General features: G+C 35.6%; 2 protein-coding genes across 2 annotated transcripts in view; one reads left to right on the top strand and one right to left on the bottom strand.

The window, feature by feature from the left end:
- The first annotated feature begins 285 nt into the window (after positions 1-285).
- Positions 286-7,400, top strand: LOC308699890 (GTPase IMAP family member 8-like). Its single transcript, XM_081381032.1, has 3 exons — positions 286-370; positions 2,283-2,935; positions 5,697-7,400. Exons 2-3 carry the CDS (start codon positions 2,284-2,286, stop codon positions 6,647-6,649), a joined length of 1,605 nt encoding a protein of 534 aa, XP_081237158.1. The 5' UTR covers positions 286-370; position 2,283; the 3' UTR covers positions 6,650-7,400.
- Positions 7,401-8,467: 1,067 nt separating this feature from the next.
- LOC308699868 (uncharacterized protein) overlaps positions 8,468-14,490 on the bottom strand; it is a 34,057-nt gene continuing 28,034 nt past the window's right edge. The window contains exon 3 of the mRNA XM_081381004.1: positions 8,468-10,714. Within this exon, the coding sequence (XP_081237130.1) occupies positions 10,648-10,714 (67 nt within the window). The 3' untranslated portion in view covers positions 8,468-10,647. The remainder of the gene's footprint in view (positions 10,715-14,490) is intronic.

Raw genomic sequence — 14,490 nt, 5'->3', positions numbered from 1 at the left:
TGTAATACATCTGTAATACAGCATTAGATAATCATTTGCTCATGAGGGTCATCGGTCAGTGTCTGATCATGTTTATTGAGTGTTGTGCACCAATCAGGCTCCGTCTCTCACAGGTAACAGACAGAACAGGTAAACTAACTGTAGGAGGAGCATTTGAAGTGTAAGTACAGCTTAACACTGCTGCTACTGTCCTCAACGTTTTTCTTTTGACTAAATCCTCTACGTGTTTCATTTAAAGAGTGTGCTTTATTAACGTTTTGTGCTGTTTTTGTTTTCTAAGAAGCATTTCTCTTGTGATCTGTCTGGAGTCGCATTCACTAAAGATCGATCTTCGACCTTCAAATAAAAAGTTGGACCTTTGCACCTTCAGGTAAGACATCTCTCCACACGGACTCAAGGACTGTGTTTGTTGCTGCAATACTACCAAAAAAAAAAAAAAATCATATTGACCTACATTAATAACCATTTTGGTTTGTGTATAAAGAAAATGTATTGATTAAGTATGGTATAAATCATCTTTTTACATTATACGGAAGTATTTTGTCTTCAGAAAATAAAAATTTCTATCGAAAAACTAATACATTTGGCTGTAACAAACCATATATTTTTTAAAGTTTGTACAAAGTATAACTTTTATCTCAGAGTAGGTTAGCTGAGAAAAAAAAAACATTAAATTTAAGTTAATATTTAAGGTAATTATTTTATTGCAAGACTGCATAAATTTCAGTTTTTTCACCGGCCGTAAAGATTAATTCTGACGACGAACATGGAATCAGTTTTTTTTTCTGTGCAAGTACAACAAAGAGTTGCTGCAGAAATCTGTGTAATTTCACAGTTCTTGTTTTTGTTTAAAAAAACTGTACAAGATTGTACAAAATGTGTAACTTATGTAGACATCTCACTAACCAATGTTTAGTGTTAAAAGATATTTGTTATTAACACACTAGTATGGAAAAACTTAAAAATTCTAACACAGAATTTAGAGGAAAATACAATTGTTTTTATAGGGCCCTAAATTAAAAGGTAGCAACTCTGTGGAGTTTAATTGTGAACAAACAAATTGTTTACATTTATTCTCAAGTTCTAACAAACGTGTTGAAAGATTTTCCCTCCCCATTAATGGTAACTGAATATTGTGATATCGATATTGTATGTTTTTTGAAAAAAATATTGAGGTGATGTTTTTGGCCATGTCACCCAGCTAGGTTTTTATATTAGTAAATATACAATAATACAATAATAATCGATCGAATTAAATGCACTCACACTGTTGCTGCCATTGCAGCATTGTATCTCCGTTATGTAACTCTGTTATTAGTGTTATTAGTGTCAGTGAGCAAGTGTGTAGTCTGCTGTTATGCTAACTTGTGTTCTGTGTTCATGGTAAAAACACTGAAATTCTGTATCTAAGATGTTTGGGTTGGGATATAGCTCTGTACTATTGCTGTCGACTAATAAAACGACAAGTTAAACACACAAATAACATGAAGTTAGGTCTACATCTGTTTCAATAAATGAAGCTTTATCTTTCATGAAAAATGAAATCCAATCTCGAAAGATATTATAAAATAGTAATACATTTATTAATTGTATATATAAAATTATAAAACATAACGTCATTTAAAATGCATGAAGAGTCCTGCACATGGTAGTTATTATTTGATGCAACAGATATCATTTTTATTTGCATTGGGATAGCAGGTCTGGAATCGATGGGCACAAGCCAACTGATGGTCAAATAGCCATAGCTATAAAAAATATCAAATAATGTTCACGGTCTATTTTATTTAGACCTACACATTTTATGCATTTCAAATAAATTAAGTCGCAAAAACTCCTTCCTTGTATATTCATTTTAATCTGGGTTTTTCATTTCATTTTCATTCAGGGATAGCTCCTGACAGTAAAATGAAAACATTTCTGTCAAGTAAAATAAATGATTGAATAGCCTCCTGGGCTTCCATACTTGCAGTAATGTTCCATAACCTGTGTATTTTAGCTAGGAATACTTTAATGTCATCGTCTCCTTTTGACAACACCCCTTGTCAAACACGGTCCTGTCTTATGTATTAGTGTTACATGCAGACTTTGGTACTGTCAGTAAAATTTGACCCAGCAGCTGAGTTACACTAAAACAACCCAACATAAAGAAAAAAAAAAATAACCCAGCATTTATTTTTAAGAGTGTATGTTTTGTTAATTTTTTACTCTTGGCTTGCAGTGAGAAGAATGATAACTTGACCTGACCTGGTTCTGATCTTATTCTATGCATTTAATTCAAGGATGTCGGAGATCTGCGCCAGTTCAGATGATCCAGTGGTCCGGATTCTCCTGATGGGCAGATTTGGTTCTGGGACAAGCTCATCTGGAAACACTATACTGGGAGAAAAGAAGTTTAAAGTAAAGAAGCATGAGTCTGAAGTTTGTGAGGGTGAAACAAAGATCGGAGAGAAGCAGGTGTGTGTGATTATTTCTCCAGATCCACTGGATCCAGATCTGTCTGAAGAGAAGCTGGAGGAACTGAAAGAAGAGCTGATCAAACTATGTTCAGAAGATCTCAGTGCAGTTCTGATCACCGTTCCTCTAGAGCAACCTGTGCAAAAAGAGGAAGAGATCCTGGATTTCATTAATGGTTTATTTGGTCCTGAAGTTCAGAAGTACATGATGGTCCTTTTCACACGTGGAGATGAACTGGAGGATCTGGATGAACCGCAGACCATTGAGGAATATCTTCGAAGCAAAGATCATGCAGATCTCCAACAACTGGTGAATGAATGTGGAGGAAGGTTTCACTGTTTCAATAACAAGAGTAAATCAGAGAGTCAGATACAAGAACTACTGCAGAAGATTGAACGAATGATGATGAAGAACAAAGGGAAATTTACCATGGAACAAATGAAAAGGAGAGACAGCAAAAGAGGTTTTCCTGTCAACTGTAAGTCGTGCATATACAGTTAAGCCCAAAATTATTCATACCCCTTGGTAAATATGATCAAAGAAGACTGGGAAAATAAATCTGCATTGTTAATCCTTTTAATCTTTTATTAAAAAAAATATAAAATTATAACCTTTCATTGGAGAATATACTTTTACTATAAGTAGCAAGAAAAAGTATGTAAACCCTTTGGTATGAACTGATTTTCTGCAATAGTTTGCCATAAAAATGTGATCAGATCTAAGACACAACAATAGACAAACACAATGTGTTTAAACTGATAACAATTATAAACAATAATTACAATTTCTTGTGTCTTTATTGAACAGGCCCATTAAACATTTAGGCATGTTTGTTGTGGCCGGCTATTTTCATAAACGGACATTGCACCCTCTCCGTTTTCTAAAATAAAATCGTGCACACCTGTCAGTTTTCAGAAAAGTTTTTGTTTACACGAACCCGTGTATATATGCCGTCAAGAGCATGCCAAACCTGTAGGTGGCAGTGTAACAAGAAGCTCAAGCCCACGGTAGCCAATCAGAATCCTGAAAAAAGCAATGAATCACTTCCTCTTTCTCTTTTGAACAAGGTCACACTTTTGACACAGGTGCAAGTTTTGTCGCATACTGTGACGTCGGCTGCATAAAACTCTCAGTTAACATTCAAACATGCAAACGAAGTTTTCTAAAATCTCCACTCTGGCCAAGTTTTTAGAAATTATTTTTTTCAGAGGAGAATTCTCCATTTGCGTGTAAACGAAGGGAACAAACGAAAGGAAATGTCTCCGTTTTTCAAAATAACCATGTACGTGTAAACGGGGCCTTACAGTGCTGTAGGGAAAAGTAAGTGAACCCATAGACTAATTACTTCAACGAAAGCTAATTAGAGACAGTAGCTTGCACACTTGGAGTCCCATTAATAAAATGAGTTTGAATGTGTGGTTTAGAGTTGCTTTGATTGATAAAAGACACTCAAACATTTTAAGATTGATGTTCATAAGCATCAACTGATGTGAACCATGCCTCACAAAAAGAAACTCTGTGAAAAACATACGTGCAAGAGTAGTTGATCTCCATAAGGCTGGAAAGGGATGCATGGCAATCTCAAAGCGTTTAGGGATCCATCAGTCGACAGTTAGACAAATTGTCTATAAATGGAGACAGTTTAGTACTGTGGCTACTCTTCCTAGAAGTGGACTCCCAGCCAAGATGACCATCTACGGGACAAGCCGGATGCCACTATATCTTTATGTACACAATATTAATCTTTTACATTTAAATCCTTTTCTTTTTTATATTTGGCATGTTTGTGTGCTGCTGGGCATCCCTGTGTATGTAATAAGCAGTGTGTGTGTAATATGCAGAGTGTATGTGTGTTGTAGACCTATAGGTGCACATTACTAACACGCTCTTTAAATTAAAAACAAAAATACTGCGCCATTGACTTTAGACCAGGTTTCACTTGGTCAATGGCTCAGTCTATTTCAGTTGCCTCAAAATAGGAACGTGCCAACAATGCGCCTGAACACACCTCGTTTTCAGACCAGGACACCCATGGGCACGAATGGGCACAAATGCACTTTCTATTTATACAACACATATTATGTTATTTTATAGGATAAAATATATATAAAATATATATAAAATGTATTTTTTTATATAAAAAATCCTTTTGCAGGATGTGAAAATGATAAATGCGTCGGGCTGAAACTTGCAAAAAAACACTTGTCACGCCTGGTGCTGCATTGGGTGTATGATAGGGCTCAATGGCTAGAAGACATCATTGGTACTAGCAAAACATCACTGTTCATGAGTTTACCATATGTACATTTTTGAACAGGCAGGGTATCCACTGACAAACCCGGTGCTCTCCCCAAAAAACATTGCTGTGTGCCTGAAGTTTGCCAAAAAGCACCTTGGCAAACTGCATTGCTACTGGGAAAATGTTTTATGTACTGATGAAACTAAACTTGAATTGTTCAGGAAGAATATTAGCATGTACGCCACAAAAAGGGCACAGCTTACCAACATCAAAACATCATCCCAATGGTGAAGTATGGTGGAGGGAACATCATGATTTGGGCTGGCTTCTCTGCCTCAGGGCCTGGACCACTTGCCATCATTGAGGAAAATGAATTCCCAAGTTTATCAAAATATCCTACAGGATAATGTCAAGGTGGCTGTCCATCAGCTGAAGCTTTGTAGAAGTTTGGTGATGCTGCAGGACAATGACCCTTAACATTGAAGTAAATCCACCACAGACTAGCTTCAGAAACAGAAAATGCAGAACATTTTGTGAAGAGGAATGGTCAAAGACTCCATGTGAACATTGTGCAGGTCTGATCCAGAGCTACCAAAAGCGCATCCTTGAAGTCATTGATGTCAAATGAGGTTCAAACACCTATTATCTCCAAGGGTTCACTTACGTTTTCCTCCAGTACTGTGATTGTTAAATTGGTCTGTTCAAAAAGGTACAAAAAAATGTAATTGCCTGTGTGTTCACATCACATCAGATCAAATTTTATCTCAAATTCCTGCAGAAAACCAGTTCATTTCAAGGGGTTCACATACTTTTTTTTTGCTACTGTATATATATATATATATATATATATATATATATATATATATTTGCCAATGTTAATGATTCTAATAATAAATATATATAGTGATATGTTCAATAAGTGTCCATCTGTAGTTTGCTGCACTGGTCATATGGACATAATCCCTGAAGTGTTTTTTTTACTGATTTGTTTGATCTATAGTTTCAGGAAAGTCTGCAGCTGAAGATCCAGATGGGATTGATGTGTTTTCTGAAAGGAAAGACCAGATCAGGCTGGTTCTGCTGGGAAAAACTGGATGTGGGAAAAGTGCCACTGGAAACACCATCATCGGCAGAAACGTGTTCAAATCTACAGCCGGTTCAATCTCTCAGACAAAACAGAGTAATTTAGAAACCACAGTGAGGTTTGGCAAAAAGATCTCAGTGATCGACACACCTGGACTTTATGATACCGAACTCAGTAAAGAGCAGATTAAAACTGAAATAGTTAAATGTGTAACATACGCTTCTCCAGGACCACATGTTTTTCTTATCGTCATTAGAGTGGGTCGATTCACTGAGGAGGAGAAAAACACAGTGCAACATCTCAAAGAAGTGTTTGGAGAACATATACTAAAATACACCATGATCATTTTTACTTACAAAGATCAATTGGAGAAGCAAAAGAAAACCATAGAGCAATATCTAGAGGAAGGTGATCCAGATCTCAAAAAACTTGTTGACAGTTGTGGAAATCGATTCTTCTGTCTGGACAACGAGTCTGCCAGTTCCCCACAGATCAAAGATCTGATCTGTAAAATAGAGAAGATAACGGAAGAAAATGAAGGGGCGCACTTTACAAGTGACATGTTTGATGAAACTGAGAAATGCATTCAGAAGATTCAGAAACAGAAACTAGATGAGAAAGTGAAGCAGCACAAACAGCAGCACAAACGGCTCTCTAAAACAGAATGGAAGAAACTATACTGGGATTTAGTTGACCAGTCACGACAAGAAGCTGAGCAATCTTTTTATGAAAGAAATCTGCGACTCTTGGAGAAGACCCTGACCAGTGAAGAGGGAGCGAGTGCCACAAAGGAATCAGAGCACAAAGCAACCGGTGGTTTTGGGGCAGTTATACTTGCATTCGCAGAGAGGATGTGTGTGATTCAGTGAAATGCCACAGGGATCAGACACACAATATGCTAGAGCGTCAATTTTAAAAATGTTAGCTTAATCATTATGTATCATATCATGTAAGTGTATAATCATTCACTTGGTTTGACCATAGCAGCCATCTTTGTATCATTTTTTTTTTCACCTTTATTTTTATAGCGCTTTATACAATCAAAGCAACTTCATAATATTTAAAGTGAAAATCATGTAAGGATGCAAACTTTATTAAATATGAGACGAATTCAGATTTTGCTGAAACAAAGCTCAATTCAAATATTTCAAGCTCAATTCACTTGAAAGTTCAAGAAACACAAACTCTATCAGGTGACAGAAATGGAGAACAAAAATCCCCGGTAGAAACCAGTTCTAATCATGGTGAACCACAAACTTTGTTTATACTCTATTTACACAAACCTCAATATCTCAGCTCAAGATGGTTGTAGCTCCTTGAAACAAAAACTGATCTTTGGAGCACATGATCTTTCAAGCAATGATCTTTCACACAATCAACTTTGCAATATGTGGACTACTTGTGATGGAATGACCTTTGAGAGAACTCTAGATTAATACTGATTTACTTTAAGTGTGCTTGAACATGTAAAACAGCTTCAATCTGAGCTGAATTTGAACTGAGATTGGACCGCAGGCTTTTTCTTAATCATCATTAAAGTGGGTTGATTCACTGAGGAGAAAAATACAGCTTAAAGAAGTGTTTGGAGACCATGATCCTCTTGACATTCAAAGATCAGCTAAAGGAGGAATATAAAACCGTTTCTACAGAATGGTGATCAAGATCTTCAATCATTCATATAAAAATATATATATATATTCTGTCTGGATAAGTTTTCCAGTTTCTCAGTTCAAATATCTGCCTAGTAAAATAGAGATGATGTTGGAAGGGATGCACTTTAATGATGTGTCGAAGCAGAGAAATGCATTCAGGAGATTCAGAAAAACGAACTGGATGAGGAAGAAGTTAGGCTTAGTAGAAGAGTCTCTATGTGAAGAAGAGCATCTGATCATGACTGATGAAATCCTAATAGATCTAGTCAGAGTTAAAAGACGTAGCAGATGGCTAAAGAGTCTAAACTAAAGCACTGATGCTTTCTTCTTCAGCTATATTGTTCAGGAAAAGTTTAAAGAATTTTCTTTTTTATTGGCATTGATTGCTTATAGAAATGTTTTCAATCTATTCATATGTAATGCAACAAAAACATGGAGAACAACAATGCACTGAGACAGTGCAAATGACAATTCATAAGTGTTGAAATAACAAATCATAAATGCTGAAATCACTGTATATCTGAAGATTTTAAACTGTAGATTAAAAAATAGATGAATTAATAGAGAATTCAAATTCGCCTTGATATTTTGACAGCGTTGCTCTGCTGGCGACTCAGACTTGTGTACATTGACCAGTTTTTGTTGTTTATGTGGTATTTTAAGTGCTGTTTTTTGTTTTAGTTTGTGGGTTTTTTTTTCGTATTAAAGGCTGGCACAAAATAGAGCAAGTGCCAACAACTTGCAGGATTTGTTATGAATATTCTGTCTGGATATGTTTTCTAGTTTCTCAGTTCAAATATCTGCTTAGTAAAATAGAGATGTGTTATGAATATCATGAGTTCTGCTTGTTGGTGTTTGGAGACCTGGTCATCCATCTTTTATTAATATGATATTCAAATATAAGTCTAGCTTGTTGTGATGTTCAACAGATGTCTTATAGCAGCTGCCAAGCAAACGCACAGAGTAACAAAACATCTTTCAACACACTCAAATGTATTCAGTATTGTTTTAACCAAGTAAAACAGTGCTACGTTACCCCATAATTTTAGGCAAGGCAAGTTTATTTATATTGCACATTTCATTCTCAATGGTTTACACAGACAAGTATTTAAAATAATCATAAAATTATTACAGCATGTGCATAAGAAATAAAAAATAACATGAATCATGTTCCCTCTCAAGGGAAACCATGATGTTTTATTAGCTTATCTATGTCTTGCATACACTTGTTGAACAAATCGGTGAGGAGTCCATTACAATAATCCACCATGCTGGTGATGAAAGCATGAACAAGTTTCTCTATGTTCTGACTGGGAACAAAGCATCTATTTATTGCAATATTTTTGAGATGATAGTCTGCTGATTTAGTTATTGCTATGACGTGACTACTGAAACTAAGATCTGACTCCAAGATTTATTTAACAAATTTTAATTTAAGTAAAGTGACCTGTATGAGAAGCAGTGGAGCATTTAATTGGAATTAAATACAATCATGTGAATTTAAGTGATCAAATGCAACTGTAATGTCTTTTTAGTGTCGATTAGGTGAAATATCATTTATTAGGCAAAAGATATATTGAGGAATTTAAAACATGGAAAGCTCAAAAAGCAATAATATTAGGACACTTCGTGATTTTAGGAATTAAAATTATTCCTGATTCAAGCAGAATCTGCAGAAAATAAGAAAATGGATAATAAAATTGAGATGTTGATAAAATAAGACAAGGTAAATACAAAAATGAAGATGGTTAGTATATAACCGTAAGACCGACGGTTATAGTTGTCCATTTATAAATGTCCGTTTTGTCGAGTATCCTCACAAGAACAGTCTTAAATGATTTAAATATAATCTTAAATGAAAGTAAAGAGTAGTGAGAGATTGGGATGCGTGAGATCGTCAGCAGCGGCTGGTCCTAAAGTGGCAGCAGCGAATTCTCTCTGTCAGTAAAGTTAACCAAAGGACAAAGAAAACAGAGAAAACTACTAACTGCTCTTGACTAAAGAATGCTTGTAGCTTTATTAAGGATTTATCTATATTTAGTGTATAATTTATGCAGTGCGGAATGTTTTGATAACCTAATTCAATTTCTGTATATTTAAACCTGTTAGACAGGAAAGGCACAGGTAAATATGACATTTATAATGGTTTTATGCAAGGTTTGTTTTAAGTTCACTTAAATTAAAAGTTATATTTTTTAAGCCTAATAAATATTTAAAATTTGGGGGATAATCATTTTAATTTTTTCTTAGAAGCCTACAATAAGTAATAGTTTATCATCCAAATAAATCGTGAATATGGAAAAAAAATGTATTCGAATGAGAGTTAAGTGAGCCCAACGCCGCTTTCGCTTCAAATTATTTTGTTTTGGCTTGTTTATAGATTTTTTTTTCATTCTTGTTCTGTTCTGATTATCTTTAAATTTAAAGGATTTGTTGTGGAATATTTTTAGGGAATTTTTTAAGCATACAGCAAACGATAGTAGGCTATTAATGGTTAAAATGGTTACAATGGTTAATGGTTAACCGGTTAATTAGCATCCCTGTAGCTTTAGCTAGATCAAAAGAGTGCAGAATCAACTTTGCATTGCGATCACGTCACGGAGAAGCCACTGTACGTGCATCATCAGAGCTGAATTTTTGTGCCAGCTGTGCATAACAGAGCACTTTTAAATGAGAATAAAGTCTAATGCGCCTTTAGCCCCATTGTATTCTGTATGTTTGGCTTAAGAATAGGCCTATATAGGCCTATGGGTTGCGTCAATTAACAAAAAAATAAAATAAAAGGGGTTCCGCTCTGGAAAAAGTTTGAAAACCACTGAACTAGATGTTCAAAAACAAAGAAAAAACAAAGAACGAAAAAAATATTAATATCAGATACACGTCTCTCTTAAAAGTGTTATGGCCTTCTTCTCAAGTGTGAATTTTCTGGTGGTCTTTCAGTTCATCATCTGTAGTAAAGGACTTCAGCACTGAAACTCACACCGCCGTCTCTTTTCTGCTGTAATATTACTAATGAATCTTCTCCTTTGTGTGAATCTTCAGGTGTTTCTTCAGGACTGAAGCTCAGTGAAACTGTTTACCGCACTGATCACAGTTAAATGGTCTTTCGTCAGAATGAGAAGCTGATGTGATTTCAGAGTGAAAGCCTGAGCCGCTTCTTCCCAGTGTGAACTCTCATGTGAATCTTCAGACTTGATTTACATGTGAAGCGTTTTTTACATTGAGGGCAGGAGACAGATTTTTTGTCTTCTGTTTTTCCTTTCTTGTTCACGTCCATCAGGTCTAAAAGAAAAATTAAATCAAGTGAGTTTCAATGGACTATTTTATGCAAACAACTTGCTAATCATGTCTTATGTAATGAAAGTAGTGACGGGCGATCTCAAAACACTTCTTCACGAAGCTAAGACACCTTTATGAATCTTTTGTTTCATATCAGTGGTTCAGAGCGTGTATCAACCTGTGAAAGTCACGTGATTTTAGTAAATGAGGCTTTGTTGCCTCATAACCATTTCAAAATGTCAATGATCTCTGTGAACCCATCATGCGGTGAACCACTGAACAAATGTCTATGGGTTTTGCCTGATCTCTGATCAGTTTTAAACATTTGTAGACATTTTAATGAGACATTTGTATAACTAAAAGGAATAAAAGTAGTGTTTTTATGCATGTTTGGCTTGAGCTTTTGTAGCATTTACACCAGGGGTGTCAAACTCATTTTCACTGAGGGCCACTTCACTGTAAGACTGTAAAATGTTACAACTCCTTAAAATATTGTTAAAAAAATGGTATCTTTATTTGATTATTACTTATTTAAGTTACAAATACTATATATGCATTTGCAGGGGCGTTTCTAGGTTTTAAAAACATCAGGGGCTGAGCTCGAAACATCAGGGGAGGGTAAATTTGGATTTCTCTGCCCTACATTTGTGGATTTTAAGGTGTTTGAATGCCAAAAAATAGGATAACAATAGCTTTAAAAGCATGTCAGTGGGCAGTTGCATAAATTATTTGTCAAGCAGATAACAGATTCATAAACATTAGAATAAGTTGAAATGTCGCAATGAATGATCCACACTACAAAATGGAAATGCAGAATGTTTCTGCTTATTGTTGACAATACTCAATCACATATTCCAAACAGGAATGGCCTTAAATGAGAAATATTTCAAGGATTATTTTGCATAGATGTTACATTTCAATCAAACAGCAGTGCAATCTGTCCAGAGGCAAATGAGCAATTTATATTAGCATTAAATATTGGTTACTTACAGCTACTTGGTTTTCATGAGTTAATCAATGTTTTTGGCACTAATCAGCATAGATATCATATAAAGGCTAGATGTCTCGTGCGCGCTGCTGGCCAATGGAGGTCGACGTCCGCACACGGCGGCCATCTTACCACAGTGTGCTCGCTCACTCGTAACATGGTGCATGTACTTTTTTTTTTTGAACAATATATGTATTACATTTTCAGTTTGCATATCACAACAGATTACATAATGAATAGCAATCATGTAAAACACAGCAAACATTTTATACCCTGTTCTCCCTCCAAACACTCCTCCCTGGAGGAGAAAAATAAAATGAAAAATAAAATAAAAAAATAAGATAAAATTAAAATAAAATAAAATAACTAAAAAGGATGTGTGTGTGTGTTTTTTTAAAGATACCTAGATCAGGTAAGAAGAGTTTCACGTTCCTATTTTGAAGATCATAATGCTTCTCATTCCCTCAGGGCTTGATCTTCCTGTAGCAGATTACCAACATTAACATTGTGCCTTAAGAAGTTCTTAAAAGGTCTCCAGACATCTTCAAAAGCATTTTGTGTATTCTTAACAATGTACGTTATCTTTTCCATTGACATATTTGAAGCCATTTCTTTAACCCACATTCCAATTCTTGGCTCATTGATATTTTTCCAATTAAGAGCAATTGTACGTTTAGCTTGTAAAATACACATGTCTATTAATCTGACCTCTTTTCTCTGTACAGGGGGGCTGGTAGGATATATACCCAGGATAAAAAGCTTAGGATCCAGTGGTAGTTTCTTAGATAAGATTTGGTCAATCATATCAATAATACCTTGCCAAAAGGGTTTCACTTTCATACATTCCCATATACAGTGGTACAATGTACCTCTTGCCTCATCACACTTTATACAGGTATCAGGAATATTATCGTTAAACTTGTGCAACTTGGCAGGAGTTATGTATGTACGCATCAGTCATTTGTACTGTATGAGTTTCAAGCTAGTGTTGACTGTCTGCATCTGAGCCTTCTTACATGCCTTATTCCAATCTTCTAGGGATATTTCGACATCTATATCTTCTTTCCATAATCTTAATTTTGATTCTGAGGATTCATCAGACCCAGACACAAACAAGTCATACAAAGATGACATTGAACCTTTATCATAACAATGTCCTATAATTGCTGTCTCTAGTGGGGAAATGGCCGGGATGTCTAATGAACGATTTTGAGATGAGGATATAAAGCTTCTAAATTGAAGATATTTGAAAAAGTGGGTTTTTGGAATGTCATACTTGGCTGATTTTGCTGTAAAAGACACAAGTACTTCATCTTCACTGTACATATCTTGCACTTTTCTCAACCCTTTCTCAGCCCACATCCGAAATCCTGCATCACATTTCCCTGGTTTGAAATTAACATTACCCCAAATAGGACTGAAACGTGACAAGGAGGAGTTTAAATTAAAATATTTACATGAATTAAACCAAATATTGATCATGTTCAATACGATTGGATTATCTGTGTTTTTTCTTAGGTTTTTGTGGTCTGCTGAATACAGGTATAGGTGCAATGGTAATTTTGGTGTTATAGAACAAGCTTCCAAATCCATCCAAGCAGGAGGGCTTTCAGATGAAAAATAAAACATAATTGTACGAAGCTGAGCTGCCCAGTAATACCATTGAATGTTTGTACATTTAAGGCCTCCTCGGTCAAATGGTAGGTATAATAAAGATAGACGTAGTCTGGGACGTTTATTTTGCCAAATAAAGTTGGTAAACAATTTCTTAATTCTAGTAAACAAAGATGAGGGAGGGGGTAGGGGAATATTTTGAAACAAATAAAGACATTTAGGAAGAATATTCATTTTTAGAATATTTATCCTGCCAATCATTGAGATGGGTAAAGATGTCTAACGTTCTATTGATGAGGTAGTATCTTCCAGAATTGGGTCATAATTTATCTGGGCAATCTTATTCACCTCGGGGACAATTTTTATGCCTAGATATGTAAAATGATCTGTTGAAACGAAGGTAGAGGCATAACCCTGGCTATTTTCTCTCTCTAATTCGTTAAGTAACATTATGGATGATTTTGAGTGATTAACTTTGTAACCAGATATTTTTCCAAAAGTTTCAATGAAATCTACGAGTGCAGGGACAGAACTACCCAGGTTTTTCAGAAACAAAATTACGTCATCTGCAAATAGTGCTATTTTATGTTCCAGGTGACTTTCTCGGATTCCAATAATTTCACTATGCATCCTCACCGCTATGGCAAAAGGTTCTATTGCAAGGATAAATAATAAAGGTGATAGAGGACTACCTTGCGGGCACCTTCTAGAGATGTTAAAATGTTTAGAGACCACATTATTGGTCAAAACTTCTGCGGTGAGCCCAGTACAAAGCAGTCTAACCCATTTACAAAATTTATCCCCAAAGCCAAAGCGAGTGAGCACCTCAAATAAGAAGTGCCATTCGACACGGTCAAAGGCCTTCTCTGCATCAAGAGAGAGTAAAGCTGTGTCTTTTGACCATCTATGGATATGTAAAATATTGAGCACTCGTCTGACATTATGAAAGCCCTGTCTACCTTGAATAAATCCATTTTGGTCCTCTCCCACCACCAGAGGCAACAGACTCTCCAATCTTCTTGCAAGAACTTTGCTGAGTATTTTTGTATCTGAGTTTAGAAGGCTGATTGGACGCATGTTTTCGCATTTTGTGTTTGGTTTTCCTGGTTTTGGAAGTAATGTTATTAGGGCTCTCCTCATGGTTGTGGGGAGAAGACCATTCCTGAAAGACTCCTGG

Source organism: Scardinius erythrophthalmus, assembly GCF_964197995.2.
Source record: "Scardinius erythrophthalmus genome assembly, chromosome: 1".
Taxonomy (NCBI): Eukaryota; Metazoa; Chordata; class Actinopteri; order Cypriniformes; family Leuciscidae; genus Scardinius; species Scardinius erythrophthalmus.
Note: the sequence above shows the minus strand (reverse complement) of the source record. Positions and strands in the feature narration are given on the sequence as shown.